This window comes from Monodon monoceros, unplaced genomic scaffold (assembly GCF_005190385.1).
Source record: "Monodon monoceros isolate NGI ecotype Baffin Bay Population unplaced genomic scaffold, NGI_Narwhal_1 Super_Scaffold_5, whole genome shotgun sequence".
Taxonomy (NCBI): Eukaryota; Metazoa; Chordata; class Mammalia; order Artiodactyla; family Monodontidae; genus Monodon; species Monodon monoceros.
Genome location: NW_021703782.1, coordinates 103,048,245 through 103,071,619, shown reverse-complemented (window position 1 = coordinate 103,071,619; position 23,375 = coordinate 103,048,245). Strand labels below are relative to the sequence as shown.

Below are 23,375 nucleotides of genomic sequence, written 5' to 3'. Positions count from 1 at the left end.
GTTTGTGTGTATTACACATACCTATGCTGGGGAAGCCATGCATTTTAGGACCGGACTAAGGAAAGAGAAACCAATGAAAGAGACTGTTAGAAGAGAGAGAAGAGAGGGTTACAAGATGGTGAAGAAGTGATGAGCCATGTCAATGTCATAGGGAGCACTGATATAAGGACTGGAAAGTAACTATTGGACTTGGATTTTAGGTGTCGGTAGGCATCAATGATCTTAGCTAATTCAGTTTAGTAAAGGTGGTCAATTTATAGAAACTTGGAAGAAACTTCGTAAGTGCCATCTCGACTTTACATTTGAAACATCTCTGAGAAGTAGGTTTAATCATTTGCACTAATAGTCTCCCAACTTTCGCTGATAAGAGTTGAGGATTTTAAAACAGAGTGAGATTAGCGTTGCGCTTTCGATTTCCTCTGAAAACTTGGCAAAAGAATATGAGCAGCCAATTTATAACAGAGGTGCCTTTGCAAAATGTAAAATAGAAGGTCATTTAGCTTATGGGATAATTCACACAGCCCCATTTAATTTAATTCCATGGACCATTAATTTCCCACCTCTACTGACAGTAATAATGACCAGATGGTATATTCAGAGTTTAAAACCAGAGTCAAGCTCTGAATAGTAGAGGAATTTATCTAAGACTCTTTATAAAGTAACTTAGTTAATTTTGGACTCTAATCCTATTAGAGTATAATAGCTTCTACGATATGTTTCACTAGAAAAAGGGTGATCATGGGATTTACCCTTTAGGAAGTTTTTTTTTAAAAAAAACTTAAACACTGTTTTGAAAAAGACATTGCTGTCTTTATAGCTGAGTGTTCAGACTGGAATGGTAGATGCACTAAATTCTTTTAACAAAAATTGTATAGAATTTAGTCTACATTGTTCATAGCTATAAATCAGAAAATACTTGTATATTACAACTTACGTTTGGAGCCTTGTTCTAACCCTTTTAGGCCGACCACATTTTATGTGCTTTTAGCCCTCATAGAAAAGTCCCTTCCCCTAAAGCCCTTTCCACTGAACACCTGAAATTATATAGTCATGAAATAAAATACTGAGTTCTAATTCTGTTTTCTCCCTTAACAAGATGTATTACTGAGGTTTATTAAATTGGTCAGTTTTGGAAATGCAAAGGAACTTGTAGGCAAATGCTTACTTGAAAATATGCAGAGAGGCTTTACATAGTATCTTTAAAGAAGCACTCAAGGGTTATCAGTTCTCATGAAGTTGATGTTGCTGCCTAATGCTTTTATATAAAATACTGTCTTCCTAGCAGCAGCCACTTGGTAAGAGTCTTAAAGATTCTAACAGCAACTTCAATTTAAAAATAACTGATTAAAAAAAAAATAAAAATAACTGATTGGAGAAGCAAGAAGAACTTCAGTCCTGCAGCCTGTGGAAAAAAAACCACATTCACAGAAAGCTGGACAAGATGAAAAGGCAGAGGGCTATGTACCAGATGAAGGAACAAGATAAAACCCCAGAAAAACAACTAAATGAAGTGGAGGTAGGCAACTTTCCAGAAAAAGAATTCAGAATAATGATAGTGAAGATGATCCAGGACCTCAGAAAAAGAATGGAGGCAAAGATCGAGAAGATGCAAGAAATGTTTAACAAAGACCTAGAAGAATTAAAGAACAAACAAACAGAGATGAACAATACAATAACTGAAATGAAAACTACACTAGAAGGAATCAATAGCAGAATAACTGAGGCAGAAGAATGGATAAGTGACTTGGAAGACAGAATGGTGGAATTCACTGCCGTGGAACAGAATAAAGAACCAAGAATGAAAAGAAATGAAGACAGCCTAAGAGACCTCTGGGACAACATTAAACGCAAACACATTCACATTATAGGGGTCCCAGAAGGAGAAGAGAGAGAAAAAGGACCTGAGAAAATATTTGAAGAGATTATAGTCGAAAACTTCCCTAACATGGGAAACGAAGTAGCCACCCAAGTCCAGGAAGTGCAGCGAGTCCCATAAAGGATAAACCCAAGGAGAAACACACCGAGACACATAGTAATCAAATTGGCAAAAATTAAAGACAAAGAAAAATTATTGAAAGCAGCAAGGGAAAAACAACAAATAACATACAAAGGAACTCCCATAAGGTTAACAGCTGATTTCTCAGCAGAAACTCTACAAGCCAGAAGGGAGTGGCATGATATACTTAAAGTAATGAAAGGGAAGAACCTACAACCAAGATTACTCTACCCAACAAGTATCTCATTCAGATTCGATGGAGAAATCAAAAGCTTTACAGATCAGCAAAAGCTAAGAGAATTCAGCACCACCAAACCAGCTCTACAACAAATGCTAAAGGAATTTCTCTAAGTGGGAAACACAAGACAAGAAAAGGACCTACAAAAACAAACCCAAAACAATTAAGAAAATGGTCATAGGAACATACATATCAATAATTACCTTAAACGTGAATGGATTAAATGCTCCAACCACAAGACACAGGCTTGCTGAATGGATACAAAAACAAGACCCATATATATGCTGTCTACAAGAGACCCACTTCAGACCTAGGGACACATACAGACTGAAAGTGAGGGGATGGAAAAAGATATTCCATGCAAATGGAAATCAAAAGAAAGCTAGAGTAGCAATACTCATATCAGATAAAATAGACTTTAAAATAAAGAATGTTACAAGAGACAAGGAAGGACACTACATAATGATCAAGGGATCAATCCAAGAAGAAGATATAACAATTATAAATATATATGCACCCAACATAGGAGCACCTCAATACATAAGGCACCCGCTAACAGCTATAAAAGAGGAAATCGACAGTAACACAATAATAGTGGGGGACTTTAACACCTCACTTATACCAATGGATAGATCATCCAAAATGAAAATAAATAAGGAAACATAAACTTTAAATGACACAATAGACCAGATAGATTTAATTGATATTTATAGGACATTCCATCCTAAAACAGCAGATTACACTTTCTTCTCGAGTGCGCACGGAACATTCTCCAGGATTGATAACATCTTGGGTCACAAATCAAGCCTCGGTAAATTTAAGAAAATTGAAATCATATCAGGCATCTTTTTTGACCACAACGCTATGAGATTAGAAATGAATTACAGGGAAAAAACCGTAAAAAACACAAACACATGGAGGCTAAACAATACGTTACTAAATAACCAAGAGATCACTGAATAAATCAAAGAGGAAATCAAAACATACCTAGAGACAAATGACCATGAAAACACGATGATCCAAAACCTTTGGGGTGCAGCAAAAGCAGTTCTAAGAGGGAAGTTTATAGCTATACAAGGCTACCTCAAGAAACAAGAAAAATCGCAAATAAACAATCTTGCAAATAAACTATCTAACCTTACACCTAAAGGAACTAGAGAAAGAAGAACAAACAAAACCCAAAGTTAGCAGAAGGAAAGAAATAAAGATCAGAGCAGAGATAAATGAAATAGAAACAAAGAAAACAATAGCAAAGATCAATAAAACTAAAAGCTGGTTCTTTGAGAAGATAAACAAAATTGATAAACCACTAGGAAGACTCATCAAGAAAAAGAGGGAGAGGACTCAAATCAATAAAATTAGAAATGAAAAAGGAGACATTACAACAGACACGGCAGAAATACAAAGCATCCTAAGAGACTACTACCAGCAACTCTATGCCAATAAAATGGACAACCTGGAAGAAATGGACAAATTCTTAGAAAGGTGTAACCTTCCAAGACTGAAGCAGGAAGAAACAGAAAATATGAACAGACCAATCACAAGTAATGAAATTGAAACTGTCATTAAAAGTCTTCCAGCAGGGTTTTCCCTGGTGGCGCAGTGGTTGAGAGTCTGCCTGCTGATGCACGGGACACGGGTTCATGCCCCGGTCCGGGAAAATCCCACATGCCGTGGAGCGGCTAGGCCCGTGAGCCATGGCCGCTGAGCGTGCATGTCCGGAGCCTGTGCTCTGCGACGGGAGAGGCCACAACAGTGAGAGGCCTGTGTACCAGAAAAAAAAAAAAAAAAAATCTTTCAGCCAGGACCAGATGGCTTCACGGGTGAATTCTATCAAACATTTAGGGATGAGCTAACACCCATCCTTCTCAAACTCTTCCAAAAAATTGCAGAGGAAGGAACACTGCCAAACTCATTCTGTGAGGCCACCATCACCCTGATACCAAAACCAGACAAAGATACTACAAAACAAGAAAATTACAGACCAATATCACTGATGAATATAGATGCAAAAATCCTCAACAAAATACTAGCAAACAGACAATAATAAACAAAATGGGACCTTATGAAACTTCAAAGCTTTTGCTAAGCGAAGGAAACTATAAACAAGACAAAAAGACAACCCTCAGAATGGGAGAAAACATTTGCAAATGAATCAACGGACAAAGGATTAATCTCCAAAATATATAAACAGCTCATGCAGATCAATACTATAAAAACAAACAACCCTATCCAAAAATGGGCAGAAGACCTAATAGACATTTCTCCAAAGAAGACATACGGCCAAAAAGCACATGAAAAGCTGCTCAACATCACTAATTATTAGAGAAATGCAAATCAAAACTACAATGAGGTATCACCTCACACCAGTTAGAATGGGCATCATCAGAAAATCTACAAACAACAAATGCTGGAGAGGGTGTGGAGAAAAGGGAACCCTCTTGCACTGTTGGTGGGAATGTAAATTGATACAGCCACTATGGAGACCAGTATGGACATTCCTTAAAAAACTAAAAATAGAATTACCATATGATCCAGCAATCCCACTACTGCACATATACCCAGAGAAAACCATAATTCAAAAAGACACATGCACCCCAATGTTCATAGCAACACTATTTACAATAGCCAGGTCATGGAAGCAACCTAAATGCTCATCAACAGACAAATGGATAAAGAAGATGTGGTATGTATATACAATAGAATATTACTCAGCCATAAAAAGGAACGAAACTGGGTCATTTGTTGAGACGTGGATGGATCTAGAGACTGTCATACAGAGTGAAGTAAGTCAGAGAAAAACACATATCGTATATTAATGTACATATGTGGAACCTAGAAAAGTGGTACAGATGAACCGGTTTGCAGGGCAGAAATAGAGATACAGATGTAGAGAACAAATGTATGGACACCAAGTGGGGAAAGCGGTGGTGGTGGGATGAATTGGGCGATTGGGATTGACATGTATACACTGATGTGTTAAAATTGATGACTAATAAGAACCTGCTGTATAAAAAAATAAATAAAAACTTAAAAAAAACAAAACTAGTACTAAACTTTCTTTGGGTTATTTGTATGGAAATATGTTAATATAAATGTTTCAGACATACATGAAATTCCTAAAAATCTTATATGTTCTGGTATAATGTTATAAGTCATAATTCTAGTTAGTATTTTAAAATGTATATCTCAGAAATAACTAAAAAAAATAAAAATAACTGATTAGCTCTTCCTAATGCACCCTCTCACTAAAGATCCATGGAGACATAAAAAGGATAAAAACTTGCAATAAATTTGGAAACTAGTGTCTGTAGTTAACCTATTTGGTAATCTGAAATGAGTTTCTACTTATTGTAAGGATAATGGAAATAGATTTAAAACTGGAATTGCTAGTTCATTCTTGTAGTGTCTGAAAATTTTGGGTAGGAAAACCTTTTGCTTTTTTACTCATTGTCTTAACATCTGTTACAGAAATGCACATCTTCTTTTACTCATTAATTCCACTTACAGAAATTTGCCTTTTACTCATATCACATAACTATTCAAGTTTATTAGTATGAATATGTTTATTGCAGCATTTTTATGACAGGGAAAAACTGGAAGCAATATGAATGTCCATCAGGAGGGGATCGGTTAAGTAGATTGGTTCATTATATATGACACTCTACACAGTAAATATTGATGTAGTTCTATATGCATTAAAGAAACCTGATATATTATTAAACTAAAAAGGCATGTTAGAGAAAATTATATAGAGTTTGATCCCATTTATGTAAAATAATAGATAAACTGACATATATTTAAATATAGAGAGAAAATGCATTTTCAGTGGTGGTTATTTCTGGGAACTAGAAAGGAAAAGCAGTAAGGTGTTTTTTATTTCTTGCTTTATACACTGTATAGTATTTTTGTTTTCTAAGAGACATATTTTCAAAACTGAAAAAGAGGGACTTCTGTGGTGGCGCAGCAGTTAAGAATCCACCTGCCACTGCAGGCAACGTGGGTTCGAGCCCTGGTCTGGCAAGATCCCACATGCCGCGGAGCAACTAAGCTCGTACGCCACAACTACTGAGCCCGTGCACCTAGGGCCCGTGCTCTGCAACAAAGAGAAGCCACCGCAATGAGAAACCTGTGCACCGCGACGAAGAGTAGCCCCTGCTCACTGCAACTAGAGAAAGCCCGTGCCCAGCAATGAAGACCCAACACAGCCATAAATAAATAAATAAATAAATAAATTTGTTTATTTTTAAACAAATTGAAAAAGAAAGAAAAGCATAAGGTCTCTGTGACAGATTGTTTGTAAAAGTCATTGCCTTCCCCATATCCATGCCCATGAGTCATCCCCCTCTCACACTGACGCTGGGCTTGGCCATGAGATTTGTTTTGCCTAATGGGACAGTGCAAATATGATGGAAAGTCTTAAAAAGAAAAATGCATATCTGAGCTGCCCTCCCTTTTGCTGCTGTTGGGATCCTTGCAACCACCTCATGTAAATGGACCCAAGCTAGCCTGTTAGATGATGAGAAACATGTGACCCAGCACCTTAGCTGCCAGCCAGGCTAAACATTCAAGGGAGGCCATCCACTACTAGCTGTCCACAGTTGCATGAGTGAAATAAGAAGTGTACCATGATGTAATCAATGAATATTTATTATTCCTTTGTAACACAAATGGCTTTTGAGAGTACAACGCTCTCAAGATTTCATTGACTCTGTCTGTTTGATTCAGGTTAGCTTCCACATACCAATAGCCATGCCCACAATATTTCGAGACACTCCCCTCTCTCTCTTCTAGACTCTTTTACAGGTAACCTTGAGCTTATCAGCCTTCTACAAGACAGCCAAATCCTTAGATTCTTTCCCCAGATCTATTTTGTCCCCCTGAAAGAATGTACTTGGCACCACTTTCATAAATTTCTTCACAGGCTTTAATGAAGAGGGTTTGCCCTGGGGATGAGACTGTCTAGGTGCTGCTTATAGCTAGCATTTCTCAACTGGGTCTTTTACATTTATGCATTAGAAATTGTTGTATTTTTCAATCTTGAAAGTTCTGGAATTTGTGGATTTCCTCTTTTCCTTTTCAGCCCTGCTCGCAGCTAGTTCTTTTTTGAGTTCATCTCTTTCTCATATTTTGTTACGTGTGCCTAATAGCATACTGTTTCCTGGCTTATTTGTATAAATCCACAAGTTCATTAGTCACATTATCTACTTTCCAAGTTATTGCAGGCAAATGCAGTTTTGCCACTGTATTATATGACAGCCTTCAGTAACAGTTACTTGACACTCAGTCTCAATGCCAGTGTCACATAATGTATTTCTTAGGACAATAACCTACTCCTGGTACCGGTTTCTCTACAGGCTTTTCCTGTAATAACTCTACTGGCTGCTGTAATAACTCCAACATTTTAGTACCTTACTATAGTAGAAATTTATTTCCGGCTCCCATGTTAGCTACAAGTTGTCTGCAGTTCTGAGGCTCCATTAAATGTGCCTTCTGTGTTCCAGGCTGAGGAGCAGCCCTATCTTGGTCTTAGGTCAGAAGGAAAAGTAAAAGTGCTGAACCATGTAATACCTCTTAAATCTTCTTCTCAGACATGTGGTAGATAACTTATATTTCATTGGCCAAAGCAAGTTAAATGGCCAGGCCCAAGGACAAGGATATATAGTTTCACTTACAGGGAGGGGGTAGAACAGTTGAGAACAACAATACCACCTGCACATCCACTTCTAGATTTATTCCCTAAAGCAATGTTTTTCCAAGTGCTGAGTTCTTAGCTGAAGACAAACATGTGGAAGTTATCAGTATATAAGTGAGTATGAATACGAGCACCCAGAAAGAAGGGAGATAGTGCTAGAAACCTCATGGGAGAGGCATCTGCAGGGGAGCCTACAAATGAGCTGTCAGAGGTAGGTGAGAAGAACAGGAAAGAATGTGTACTGGAACCCCGTAATAGAACTATTTCTGCTCTAAAAAATGTAACTTTTTTTTTTTTAAGGAAAGCTTGAATGCAAGTGCTTTAAATCCATCCAGTTTGTATCATCATAAGACTCAATTTCCAAGTAGCATACGAGTTTTAAAATTAATATATGTTTACTTCTCATTACAGAGATTTGCCACAATATGGGCAGAAGCAGTGGCAGTCTTATTTTGGAAGAACTTTTGATGTTTACACCAAACTCTGGAAGTTCCAGCAGCAGCACCGGTAAAGGATTTTTACAGTTAAAGGAGAGTGAGGGTCCATTTTTTATTAGTAACAGTTTGACTGATATATACCACTGCAGTGCTTTTTATCTCTTCGTGTATCTTAATGTATTTCATCTTTGTGACCCAAATGAAAGCAAACTGATTTTTCCCTATTTATTTAAGGTTTTCAAATGTAAATACTATTTGATTTTTAAAGACAATATTATCTGAAATGGTGCAGATTAACTCTAACATGGATAGGCAGATTCATGGTTTCATTCTAAAAATAGATGTTGTTTTTTGGGCAAAGCTATTTGGTGGGGGGGGGGGCGGGGTGTTGCTTCTAATTTTCATGCATGTAGGTCAAAGAAGTTTGTTTTTATATTTCAACTTACTTTAAATAGACATTTTATAAATGCTTTTTGAATTTAATTGAATGATTATGTTGAAATCTCATGAAAAATTCATGAATTTCAATTTATGTATTCAAAATTTCATGATGAATTGGGTGATACTTTATCCTATTAAATTAACAGATTTGGTTATTTTTGAAATTTATATTCTCTTATTTCTATTTTCTTATTTCCTATGTAAAACAGACAAGTCTTGGATAATCGGTATGGCTTGAAGCGGTGGCAAATAGGGGAAATTGCTTCTAAGATTGGGCAGCTCTACTACCATTATTAGTAAGTGAATCGCAAATGGAAAACATAAAGCATTGTCCTGATTTGAACACAGCATGCAGAAGTATGCATCAATACATACCTGGTAGGAGGGAAAACTGAGGAGTTACAAATGAAATCCTAAAAGTTCAGATCATATTGATCAAGACAGCATTTTTAAATGCCCTTCCATAATCAAAGTGACATTATTTGTTTCAGAGGCTCACCTTCCACACAGTTCGTTTGGTCAGACTCATTTGTAAACTTAAAGGAGTATGATCTTGGTTTTAGATAAAAGATAAATACTAAATGAATTTTATGGTTCTTAATGGCTTCACCTGAATCTTGATACCGTACAGAGACATATCATGACTGGTATGTTTGAAGGAGTGGTTTTCAGGAGGATACCTTAAAGCTCATCCTCATATATGTCTAAAAGGTTACATGAAGTCAATAAAGATACTTTAAATTGTATCCTTAGTGAAATATCATCTATATAGTCCCACCCATGAGTCAAGGAAAGAAGAGAGCTCCTTTTAGGATCTAAATGTCTCATTATCATTAAGTGATACCAGGTGTTTCATAAAAAGGCTTGGACCATTTGTAGTTTAATAGGCCAGAAAATTCCTTCCTTTCCCTGTCTTTTGGCATGCCACCCAGATTCCCATCATTAAAATCACCTTCCCTGGTAGAATATTTTCTTAAGAAATCCCTTATAACACTACAAATATTATTGTATGTCAACTATACTCCAATTAAAAAAACAAACTAGAAATGTTAAACAGAAAATCCAACTCACCAGCATCCTATGAAGATTAATATGGATTAGTCCATTTCTGAGTCCTCTGAGAAAAAACTAAAGAAATGAGCCAAAGGACAAATTACTATATGAATTTGGGGAAGGTCATGAAAGACCTGGTCCCAGGTGGGAAGATTTAACTGAGTGGAAGGCTGTTTGGAGAGGCCCTTTGAAGAATGAGAATAACGTGTACTCTGGGTTGCCATCAAAAAAGGCTTGGGAGCGGCGGGGAGGTGTTTTTTTTTTATTATCGTTACTATTCTTTTTATACATTTTAAGGGTGATATGATTATTGCTTTGCTGACTCAAATTTAGAATAGTCATTCCCATCCCCTGGAGTAGAGGAAGAGAGGAATAATGGAACAAGTATTTATCATGGTGAAGAGTTTGAGATCCTGTCAAATGTAAAGAGTTTCTTTTTCTTTTCATAGCCTGCGCACATCTGAGACCAGCTATTTGAATGAAGCTTTCTCCTTCTATTCTGCAATCAGACAAAGATCATATTATTCTCAAGTCAATAAAGAGGACAGGTATGCACCTACCATTTTCAGAAAGAAGAAGATAAAGCACTCAGCATTTTTAGTCTGTGGAAATTATGCAGAAAATCACACATTTATTTATGACTTTAATTCATTTAATGGGATTTATTGAGTGCCTGCTATATGCTAGACCTTCTTAAGCATACGGAGATGTGTTACCTAAAAACAGTAAATATTACAGATGTTGTAACAGATGTCACAGTACCAGGGTAGAGTCAGAGCACAAAGGAAGGGTGGATTATTTCTTTATGAGAGATTGGGGTCACACGAAGTTTCATAGAAAAGAAACAACTCCAAAATGAGGCTTAGCTGATACCTTTGTTCTGTTTAGCCTGTGTCATCTTAGTTCGTATACATTCAAAACCCTGTTGACAACTGTCATATAGGACTAAAGAAAAGGCTGTAATGCTGTTTGAATTTTCTTTTATAAATCCAATACCATTTTGCAGTTGTGTAGCTCCACTGTTAGGGAAAAAAAATCATGTAGAAGTTATTCATCCCCAATAGTAATCTGTTGAGCACTTATTATGTATCTCGCAGTGTGGTCAATGCTAGGGTGAGAGAAGGAAAATGAAAAGAAGCCGGGCAAGTGTACTCTTTCCCTTTTAATATTTATTTATTTTTATTTCTTTATTTTCTTTATCTTTTTGGCTGTGTCAGGTCTTAGTTTCAGCACGCGAGATCTTCATTGAGGCAAGCGGGATCTTTCATTGTGGTGCGCGGGCTCTTCTTGTGGCACGCGGGCTTCTCTCTAGTTGTGGCGTGCGGGTTCCAGGGCATGTGGGCACTGTAACTGTGGTGTGCGGGCTCCAGAGCACATGGGCTCTGTAGTTTGCAGTGTGCGGGCTCTCTTGTTGAGACGCATGAGCTCAGTAGTTGTGGCACGGGCTTAGTTGCCCCACGGCATGCGGGATCTTAGTTCCCCGGACCAGGGATTGAACCCGTGTCCCCTGCATTGGAAGATGGTTTCTTTACCACTGGACCACCAGGGAAATCCCTCTCTTTTCCTTTTAGATGATTACCTTTTCATGGGTGTCCCAGACATATTTGGAGTACAGGTAGATTCCAGATGAGAAAGTAATTATTGAAGAAATCAGGGATCTGCTGGAGAATCTTTATTGCTAGCATTCCAGGAATTGTTGGAATATCTGAAAGTTCTTTCTACTCTCAGCAACAGAACTCACAGTTCTTATATAAGTGGAAAGATTATATTCTCTTAGAAATAGAAGAAAACATAGTTTTTACCTATTTTTCTAGAGAACACTTTGTGGTTGGCTACCATAAGCTTTCCAGCTAAACAGCAACATTTTGGGGAAAGCCCCACTCTTGTAAATCCCCTTCATTCCCTTGCAAATCTTGTTCACACTTGTCTAGAGGAGTTTGCTTGAAACAAGTAAGGTGTGTGGATGCTGAAGTCTACATTTTTCCCCCAGGTCTTTTTGGCCTTACTTCCTCCTTCTATCAGGAAGTTCCATCAATTACTATCCTTTCAGATTTTCTTATGGTTTGCTTCAGATACTTTCACTATAGATGTATTTCCTCCAACTCCCCCTTTTTTTGCATTCATGTTGTACAGTTTGTCTAAATTCTTGGTGAGATAAATTATATCCCTAAAAAAATGCAAAAGGGCTATGTAACACTTTATGAGTATGAAAAATACATATAAGCAAAGAACTATTTTAAGCAATAGTAAAATACCTCATATAATTCACTTTTCCGCATTTTCTAATTTGCCAAAAGGGAAATTGGCCTTAGGTCCCTTGGCTTAAAACCCAACAGTCTGACTTATTAAAATCATTTTCTACACTAATAGCAAACACCACATATGAATTGTTTTCCTGTGCTGCCTCCTAGAGCAGGGTAGACGAACAGAGGTGAGATTAGTTGGAGCCAGGATGACAAAATCTCTTGCCTTAGGCCACTAACATAGCATCAAATGACAGTCCAGTCTGTGAAATCTCGACCTTGTTCCCTGTACCTTAGGAAAGATTTTGTTCAGTTGGTAAGTTGTTTGTTTCTCAGTTCATCGAGGGCAAGGGGGCCAGTCAAGGTAGCAGTTGGCAGCAGCTGCTAAAATCAACAGCTGGTAGATTAAAACTGAGTAAGAAAGTATTCCACAATTTCACAGTAGCTTTAAAAAGCAAAAATCTCTCCTCCAAAGGCCAAGTTCTCTCTGCATTGTCTCAGTACCTAAGGACTGTGTCAAAGCCAGGAGGAATGGTATGTTCCAACAATTACCAAGGTGACTGCCTATCACCAAACATACACAACTCTCAGCATGTCCTAATTCCATGGCCCATCGTGTTTAGCGGAGAAGACAATAGCACATAATCACTTGTCCTAGAAGCTGCAAACCCTGATGGTTGTAAATGACTAAGGCTGAATCTGTTCAGAGTTAGATCCTGAGAAGGTGAAATTTCCAAGCACACAGAGGCTGGGGGGAGATATTTCAGTTAGCCACCCAGAAAAACAGTTTCTCAGGCAGATGTGTCAAGAGTCGGCATCTTACAAGTAGTGGTCCTAACAGGTTAGACGAGGCAGCAATTATGGAGTGCCAGAAGAACTTTGCCAAAGAAAATCATGTCACCTCTAGTGGTGACAGTACTGAAGTTTTAATTTTTTTTTTGCAGTACGCAGGCCTCTCACTCTTGTGGCCTCTCCCGTTGCGGAGCACAGGCTCTGGACGCACAGGCTCAGCGGCCATGGCTCACGGGCCTAGCCGCTCCGCAGCATGTGGGATCTTCCCAGACCGGGGCACGAACCCATGTCCCCTGCATTGGCAGGCGGACTCTCAACCACTGCGCCACCAGGGAAGCCCTGAAGTTTTTATTTTTTATTTTCTTAATTTATTTATTTTATTTTTGGCTGCATTGGGTCTTGTTGCTGTGCACAGGCTTTCTCTAGTTGCAGTGAGCAGGGCTACTCTTCGTTGTGGTGCGCAGGCTTCTCATTGCGGTGGCTTCTCCTGTTGCAGAGCATGGGCTCTAGGCACGCGGGCTTCAGTAGTTGTGGCTTGCGGGTTCTAGACTACAGGCTCAGTAGTTGTGATGCACAGGCTTAGTTGCTCCGTGGCATGTGGGATCTTCCCGGACCAGGGCTAAAACCCATGTCCCCTGCATTGGCAGGCAGATTCTTTTTGTTTGTTTGTTAGTTTCTGCTCTACAACAAATCAGCTATACATATACATATATCCCCATATCTCCTCCCTGTTGCGTGTCCCTCCCACCCTCCCTATCCCACCCGTCTAGGTGGTCACAAAGCACCGAGCTGATCTCCCTGTGCTATATGGCTGCTTCCCACTAGTTATCTATTTTACATTTGGTAGTGTATATGTGTCCATGCCACTCTCTCACTGCGTCCCAGCTTACCCTTCCCCCCTCCCCGTGTCCTCAAGTCCATTCTCTACATCTGCCTCTTTATTCCTGTCCTACACCTAGGTTCTTCAGAACCATTTTTTGTTTTTAGATTCCATATATATGTGTTAGCATACCGTATATGTTTTTCTCTTTCTGACTTACTTCACTCTGTATGACAGACTCTACGTCCATCCACCTCACTACAAATAACTCAATTTTGTTTCTTTTTATGGCTGAGTAATATTCCATTGTATGTATGTACCACATCTTCTTTATCCATTCATCTGTTGATGGACACCTAGGTTGCTTCCAAGTCCTGGCTATTGTAAATAGAGCTCGCAGTTAGTTCTTAACCACTGTGCCACCAGGGAAGCCCTGAAGTTTTTAATAGTGGAAAATGTGAATCTAAACTTGAAGACCTTGACGCCTTCCAGTCGTGAGCTTCACAGGATGACTTCTTCTGCAGCAGGCAGAAGGCTGTGGGTCATCATTCAGGTTTTCAGGCTTGATAGGATACCCTCTCATGTGTATGAGTGGATAGCAGTTCAACACAGTGGTTTCCAAAGTCAAATGCCTCCTCACTTCTGTATGTGTTTTTAATACAGGGATCTGCAAACTATGGCCTGGTTTTGTACTGTCTGGTAGCTTAGAATCCTTTTTACGTTTTTAAACGGTTGTGAAAAAAGAAAAGTTAAATATGCTATAGACACCATATTTGGCCTACAATACCTAAAATATTTAATGTCTGGCCATTTATAGAAAGTTTGCCAATCCCTGGTTCAGTATATGTTCATGTAGTCTGTGTTACATGATTGTATAATTTATCATATAGTTTCATAGAACCTGTTTTTTTCTCAAAAAATTAATGGAATTGTCTTATTAATATTTTAAGTATGAATTGACATCAACCTCCTACAAATTTTCCTTCCGTTTTGAATTCCACTTCTGACAGTGTGTCAGCCTAGATAATCTAAAATAGTGTCTTCAAAACACCTAGAAGGGGGCTTCCCTGGTGGCGCAGTGGTCGAGAGTCCGCCTGCCAATGCAGGGGACACGGGTTCGTGCCCCAGTCCGGGAAGATCCCACATGCTGCGGAGCAGCTGGGCCCGTGAGCCATGGCCGCTGAGCCTGCACGTCCAAAACACCTAGAAGTACTGGCTAAAAAGGAGCAACCATTGCAGGACTTCCCTGGTGGTGCAGTGGTTAAGAATCCGGCTGCCAGTGCAGGGGACATGGGTTTAATCTGTGGTCTGGGAAGATCCCACATGCCACAGAGCAACTAAGCCTGTGTGCTACAGCTACTGAAGCCTGTGCGCCTAGAGCCCGTGCTCTGCATCAAAGAGTAGCCACCGCAATGAGAAGCCTGTGCATCTCAGCAAAGAATGGCCCCTGCTCGCCGCAAGTAGAGAAAGCCCACATGCAGCAACATAAACCCAATGCAGCCAAAAATAAATAAATAAAATAAATAAATTTGGGGCTTCCCTCATGGTGCAGTGGTTGAGAATCTGCCTGCCGGTGCAGCGGACACGGATTCCATCCCTGGTCCAGGAAGATCCTGCATGCTGCGGAGCAGCTAAGCCCATGCGCCACAACTACTGAGCCTGCTCTCTAGAGCCTGCGAGCCACAACTACTGAAGCCCGCGCACCTAGAGCCCATGCTCCGCAACAAGAGAAGCCACCACAATGAAAAGCCCGCATACCACAACGAAGAGTAGCCCCCACTCGCTGCAACCAGAGAAAAGCCTGTGCGCAGCAGTGAAGACCCAACGCAGCCAGAAACAATAAATAAATTAAATAAAAATAAATAAAGATTTTAAAATAAATAAATTTATTTTAAAAAAAGGATCAACCATCCCTTTAAATGGAAAGCTTAGCTGTCAAGAACGTGAGGGAAATCCCCAGGTCATTAGCCCTCTGATCAGTGCTATGACAGCCTTGCAGGGGCATGGTTGGTTTTGGTGATATAAAGGAACTTCTGAGGATTTCTTCAGGAAGAGGAAAATTGAAACTAAAAGGAAGGGATGATATACAAGGATTCATGAGAAAAAATTATCCCCTTGCTTCCTAAGGAAGCATGGACTTTATAAGACAGTAATCATCTTAATAATGGCTAATTGAGGTTATTAAGATAAAATGGTGCCAAATCCTGGAAAACAACATGAAAGAAGGGAGAAAATAAAGAATTCATCCATACTAGTAAGATCCATTTATTGTTCAGAGGAAGCTTAGAGTAAGTAAAGTTTGCTTATTAAAATATTAAGAAAAATATTTTTAAGGAACATAAGGAGAAGGTGTAAATTCAAAACAGGTAGAAGGGGGAGGAAAGTGAATTATGATCATTACAGTAAAAAGTACGAAAGGAATATATATGAAAAAAGTATAATTATAGCACGAAATAATAAAGTAGAAACAAGTCCAAGTACGTTGGTAATCATAGTCAATGAAAGTGATCTAAACTTCCTAGGGATAAGTCAGAGATTATCAGTATGCCTTTTTAAGAAAAATTCAGTAATATACTATCTACAAGAGGCCCTCCAAAGATATAAGGTACATAGGAAAAGACAAATGAGACAGATACTAAGGGGAAGAAATGCTGCTCTATTTATGTATACATTATTTATATTTAAGGCAGAAAATATTATTAAGGATGGAGCTTTACTTCATAATGATAAAAGGAACAACTCAGGAAAATAAAAAATTTCTAAACTTGTATATGCCCAGTAATGTAGCATAATAATAAACAAAGCAAAAAGTGGCATATTTTCAGGGAGAAATTGATAAATGGTCACATGTATTGTACATGGAGATTTTTAATATAACATTTAATTATGTGTCAAGAAGATAAGCAACTATAAGATTTGAGTAACATAATTGAAAACTTGTTCTAATGTGCATGAAAGTGCATACGACAATAAGCGAATGCACATAATTTTCAAGCTTATATGAAACTTTTGTGAAGTTGACTTATATTTGCCACAAAAAAATGTTTCAATAATTTTTCAAGTATACGTTGTCTAACGGTGGTGCAATTCCATTAAAAATTAAGAGCGAGACATAGTTTAAAAAAATCATTATGTTAATCAGTAGACACATTTCTAAATAATTCATGGGTCAAAGAGGAATTTAAAAAATTTTTATTACGGAAAATGTGAAACATATACAAAAAATATATTGTTGTAAGGTTTTTTATTTGCAATGCAGGATGTGGAAAACAGGAAGTAGAAATTGAAAATGTCCGGTTTGAATTGATAAGGGATAAATATATATATGTATTTTTGGCTACACTGTGAGGCTTGAGGGATATTAGTTCCCCGACCAGGGATCGAACCCAGGCCCTCAGCAGTGAGAGCTCAGAGTCCTAACCACTGGACCGCCAGGGAATTCCAGATAAGGGATAAATATTAAGGGTCTGGCGTGAAGAGGTGTAATATAGATTGTAAATAGCCTTTAATAAGTTAAGGACGTGTGTTGCTATTCCTAGCAATCACAAAAAGAACAGTAATGAAGTAGTATAAGTACGAAGCTGATAGAGGATATAAAATAGAATACTAAAATATATTTGATTAGCTGAAAAGAAAGCAAGGAGGGAGCAGTAGAGGACCACAAACACAGAAGGGGCAAGTAGAAAACAAATAGCAGGGTGAGAGTTGCAAACTCAGCCAAGGCAACAATAAGGCTAAATGTAAATGGTCTGAGTTCCTGAGTATACAGGGCAGAGATTGTCAAAGTGGATAAAAAAGCAAGGCCTAACTATATACTGTCTACAAAAGATGCGTTACAATGAAAAGACACAGGTACTTGAAAGTAGAGGGATAGAAAAAGATATGGCATACAAATAGTAAGCATAAGAAAACTAGCTTGATTGTATTAACGTTAGAAAAATAAGATTTCAAAACAAAGACTGATCTTCCTAGAAGTCTTTTTGTCTCATATTTTCCTGACTAGTTGTCTTCTCATCTTTTTTTAATTAAAAAAATTTATTTATTTATTTTTGGCTGCGTTGGGTCTTCGTTGCTGCGCACAGCCTTTCTCTAGTTGTGGTGAGCAGGGGCTACTCTTCATTGTGGTGCATGGGCTTCTCATTGCAGTGACTTCTCTTTTTTTTTTTTTTTTTTTCCGGTATGTGGGCCTCTCACTGTTGTGGCCTCTACCGTCGCGGAGCACAGGCTCCGCGGCCATGGCTCACGGGCCCAGCCGCTCCGCGGCACGTGGGATCTCCCCGGACCGGGGCACAAACCCATGTCCCCTGCATCGGCAGGCAGACTCTCAACCACTGCGCCACCAGGGAAGCCCTTAATTTTTTTTATTGGGGTATAGTTGTTTTACAGTGTTGTGTTAGTTTCTACTGTAACGTCTTCCGTATAGTCTTAACTTAAACATTACTCTCGCTAAGATGCCTTCTCTCACCCAAGATCCTGTCCTGTGGGCTCAAATTGTAATCATTGTAATATTTTGTAATATTACATCATTGTAATATTTATTCCAGTATTTTAAGTATTTATCCGTCTCCTCTACATTTTAAATACTTTTCTGTCTGTAAGGTCTGTGAGGGAAGGGACTGTGTCTATAGTTTTTTTTTTTTAAATCATTCTAATCTAGTACTTAGCATAGTGCCTGATGCATCTAAGTTTCAATAGATACTTCTTGAATGAATTTAATATATGAATGAACAATGTAATGAACCATTGAGTAAGAAATGTGTTAAAAGACTATAGGTTATATGAAGCAATGTTTATAACTGTGCAAAATAGTATCAAAAGAGTTTAAAAAGCTATCAGAAAGTTAGAAAAATCAAAAAGCATATTTTTTTAAATGTCATGAATGATTTTCCATTTTTCTACCATAGACCTGAGTTGGTAGTTAAGAAGCTACGATACTATGCAAGATTTATAGTAGTTTGTCTTCTTCTCAACAAAATGGATGTTGTAAAGGATCTGGTGAAGGTAAATGTACTTTAAAATAATTAAAATCCTAATCTCTCATTGTCTATGGATAATTTTGTTTTTTAAAAATAGATTTAAGGTTAAAATAATTTTGATATATCTAAATCATTACAACTTTGAGAGTATGGTAACTTATGACAAGGGTAATGATAAAAAATTTTTCCAACTCTTCATATTTCAAATACACCAGAGATAATTGTCTTAATTTCTTACTTTTGTCCCCTTAGTTTATTTTACATTTCATCACCCATCCATGAATGGTTGGCAAATGTAAACAAAAGTTAAAATATTTGGTTTAAGAAAATAATTGAAAAGTTAGGTCAAGAAAAATGTTTTACAAAGGTGTGAATGAGTTTCGATTTTTCCTCCCTTTAGTATATCTGCATCACTCTATCCTTCATTACCTCAGGTAATTAAGAGTTAACTGCATTCTAGATTCACTTAATATCTGTAATTATTGCATGCTACATTCTGGTTACACTCTGTATTCAGTTAGTGGTTTCAATGGCATACTTCTTGATTTTTTGGCGCTCGAGTATAACATGCTAGTTTTTGCTTTTTTTTTTAATTGAAGTATAATTTACAGTATTGTGTTTTTTTCAGGTGTACAGCAAAGTGATTCAGTATAACATGCTAGTTTTGACAAGCCTTCTTCCTCCATCCCCAGTTACTAATAAGATTATTTCCAAAAGAAATAGTATGATATAAATACAAAGAATTTACATATATATTTTTTTAATGTTAAAATTTGGGGGGTTTACCTTTAAGAGTTTCCTGTTAATAAAGTCATTGCTGATGTAGCAGAGTAGGTATGGGTCACTGTGGATTTCTATGAAGATCTTATTGATGTGTTATCATTTTGGAGTTTTTGATTTTGAAGCAAGCCCATGTAATTTTCACTCTGTTTTGGTTATAACTGGGACTGTATACTGATAATAATCAAACTTCTTAACTGTATCAGTTTCTGTCAGGAGTATGGTACAATATACAATGTATTTTTATGATTTTTTTTCTATAACCATTTCTCTTTGTGATATTGTAAAATCAGGAACTCTCGGATGAAATTGAAGATTACACTCACCGCTTTAATACTGAAGATCAAGTGGAATGGAACCTGGTGCTTCAAGAAGTAGCAGCTTTCATTGAGGTCAGTTCTTGACAAGAAAGGTTATCATAATTATGTATGTAAATGCATATGTGGTATACTTTTTTACTATGTGTATATGTCAAAAAGAAGGAATAACTTCTTATATTGACATTTTGTCTTGGCCATCAACCACTTACTGCTTTTTCTCCAGGCAGACCCTGTGATGGTATTAAATGATGATAATACCATTGTTATCACGTCTAATCGTCTTGCTGAAACAGGAGCCCCATTGCTGGAACAGGGCATGATTGTGGGACAGTTGTCTCTGGCTGATGCACTCATTATTGGTAATTGTAATAACCAGGTAAAGAATTGTGAAGGAATTATGCTTAAAATTCACTTTGAAAAATAGTACTTTTGATTGTTACAGAATTATTTCATTGTAAATATCCTAACATCCATTTGCTAGGAAATAGTTAATTAAATTATGCTGTGTCTATATATGGACTGTACTATAGACATTTAAATGGTTTAGAAAGAATTTTTAATCACAGAAGAAGATACTTATGATATGGCAAGTGAAAATAATATGAACCTATGTAAACAGAATTATTTTATTATATATGTTAAAATGTCTATGTATAATACATATATGCACAAGAAAAAGACAAGGAAGAAATTTACCAATATCATAAAAGATTTATCTCTAAAAAATTTAGCAAAATTTTAAGTGATTTTTATTTTCTTCCTTACAACTTTCTACATCTGTATATTGCCTTTACAATCAGGCAAAAATGGGGGAGGAGTTATTTTTAAGTACATTTGTCAAAAGCAAATTTCAGATATTTTTTCATGACAGAATAGTCCCATGACAATGAGGATTTAAGGTACTACAACTGTAATTTACTGAAAATTATGGGATATTGGAAAGGTCACCAATGGATACACTTTTCTATATGTATTACTTATACAAGTTTTAATTTTGGATCCTTCCCTTACATCTGTCATTTTTGTTGTTAACTTTTTCTTATAATTCTCCAATTTTGGATTTTAAAGCTTTAATTTGCAAATTTCTAAATTAAAACATTTTAATTTAAAGTAAAACCTTGCCTACATGAAGTTCTGTAGAAGTATTATTCAAAATAGAAAAGTAGGGGACTTCCGTGGTGGTCCAGTGGTAAAGAATCCGCCTTACAATGCAGAGGACTTGGGTTCAATCCCTAGTCGGGGAACAAAGATCCCACATGCCACAGAGCAACTAAGCCCCGCACGCCAAAACGACTGAGCTCGCGTGCCTCAACGAGAGAGCCTGCGTGCGGGAAACTATAGAGCCCACGCGCCCCAGATCCCGCGCGCCACAACTAGAGAAGAGAAAACCTGCACGTCACAGCTAGAGAGAAACCGGCACACTGCAGTGAAGAGCCTGCATGCCACAACTGAGACCCGACGCAGCCAAAAATAAATAAAAAATAAGTTGTTAAAAACAAAACAAAATAGAAAAGGATACAGTCTTTTCTCTTTTTCTTTTTTTTTTTGCTGTGCCACGCGGCTTGTGGGGTCTTAGTTCCCCAACCCAGGATTGAACCCAGGGCCCCGGCAGTTAGAGTTCCAAGTCCTAACCACTGGACCTCCAGGCAATTCTCAGGATTCAACCTTAAACATTATGTAGTGCCAAAATGTAATGAAGTGATTTTAAAATGGGCCATAGTCATATTGCAGCCTGGCTGGTTTGCCAAAAGTTAACATGTTTTATGGGATCTAATATAGGTATCTGTGTTTACCTGACTACTTTTTGTTTTTAAAAATACCTGTGGAAATGGATGGATTGATAGAAGTATTGATAGATGGAGCGAGACGTGATGAAGCAAATATAGAAAAATGTTAATGTTATAGGATCTAGCTATTGAGCATAAGGGTGTCACTGTATAATTTTTTTAACTTTCTGTCTTTTGAAATTTTTTGGAATAAAATATCCAGTGTCATCAGGTACACATGAAAGTCAAGAGTAACAATATGATTAAACACTTCAAGGTCTGCGTACTGCATTAACGGTCAGTTTTGTTTTCCTTGCAGGTTAAGTTCAGTGAACTAACTGTTGACATGTTCCGGATGTTACAAGCCCTGGAAAGGGAGCCAATGAATTTAGCTTCCCAGATGAATAAACCAGGAATGCAGGTGACCTTCTCCCTACATCTGCAACTTGCTGCTTCTGCTCCTCATGGAATGCTATTATTCAGCGAAAGCCATGAGTGTGAATAAAGAATTCTCCTGATGAGACGCAGGAGAAATAGATAAGCATAATGCTAATTAAAAAAAGATATTTAATGAAAAGGATAGTAAAAATAGGCATTGATAATTCATATGTCACGTACAGTTTGTATAGTCATCCGTCTGTATCCACGGGGGGTTGGTTCCAGGACCCCCGTGGATAAACCTGCAGATGCTCAAGTCCCTTATTTAAAGTGGCATAGTGTTTACATACAACCTATGCACATCCTCTCTTATGCTTTGAATCATTTCTAGATTACTTATAACATCTAATAGAATGTAAATTATATGTAAATAGTTGTAAATGTTATGTAAATAGTTGCTGGTGCACAGCAAATTCAAGTTTTGCTTTTTGGAACTTTCTAGAATTTTTTTTCTAAATATTTTTGATCCGTGGTTGGGTGAATCCATGGATGCAGAGGACCGACTGTATGTGCATTGTTTTCTGTGTGTAAATATAGGAATCAGCTGACAAGCCTACCAGGCGAGAAAACCCCCACAAGTACCTGCTCTACAAACCAACATTCAGCCAACTATACACATTCTTAGCAGCATCTTTTAAGGTATCTATCATCCAGTACTTTTTAGTATATGGGGAAAGTGTGCCTTAAATGGAATCTGAGAGTCACTCTTCTCTTTGAATATTTGAGTCAAGAATTTAGGAAAAATATGAAAATGAAAACTGCCTTAGAATATCCTAATCATAGCTGTTTTTGGAATGGAAATTGCTTATTATGTTATGAATGTTCCCTACCATTAATTAATGAGAATATTGATTAATTATCATTCTCCTTTCTCCGGGTTTTTCTTGCTAAACTGCTTTAGGCATAATAGTCAATGCAGAACTGAAAAACAGGAGCAGATTTTATAGGCATGTTCTATAAATAGAATAGCCACCTGAATGGTGGCTCTGGGAAACATTTTGGTCGTCTGAAAGAACCATGAGTAGGGAATTCCTCTCAGTTTATATAGAGAAAGGCACAGATGGAAGTTTGTCTTTTAGACCTATAGTCAGGATCTTTACTTCTCCATCTTAAGTTTTCCAGAGAACGTTCTTTAAATGATGGGGTTTTGAAGCAGAGATTGTCTTCAAAACTTTTGGCAATGGTTATAGGTTAATAATGAATCTTTGCTGTGTAGACAGTTATAAGTTGGAACTAGCAAGAGTGACTTTTCTCTTGGAAGAGACCATTATATGTTAAATTAGGTTCTTGTTTTCCCTACAACTGTAAAATGTCATGAACTTTCAATAAAACTGTTGTTTTCTGTTTGTCGTTTTGTGTATGTGATTTTCTTTAATTTCA

The 23,375-nt window shown here is 37.5% G+C and overlaps 1 protein-coding gene across 1 annotated transcript in view; it reads left to right on the top strand.

The window, feature by feature from the left end:
- Positions 1-23,375, top strand: part of SCAI (suppressor of cancer cell invasion) — a 136,430-nt gene that overhangs the window by 79,994 nt on the left and 33,061 nt on the right. Inside the window, exons 4-11 of the mRNA XM_029202334.1 lie at positions 8,341-8,436; positions 9,017-9,103; positions 10,310-10,408; positions 18,620-18,716; positions 19,765-19,863; positions 20,015-20,167; positions 21,877-21,978; positions 22,533-22,634. Of these exons, the coding sequence (XP_029058167.1) occupies positions 8,341-8,436; positions 9,017-9,103; positions 10,310-10,408; positions 18,620-18,716; positions 19,765-19,863; positions 20,015-20,167; positions 21,877-21,978; positions 22,533-22,634 (835 nt within the window). The remainder of the gene's footprint in view (positions 1-8,340; positions 8,437-9,016; positions 9,104-10,309; positions 10,409-18,619; positions 18,717-19,764; positions 19,864-20,014; positions 20,168-21,876; positions 21,979-22,532; positions 22,635-23,375) is intronic.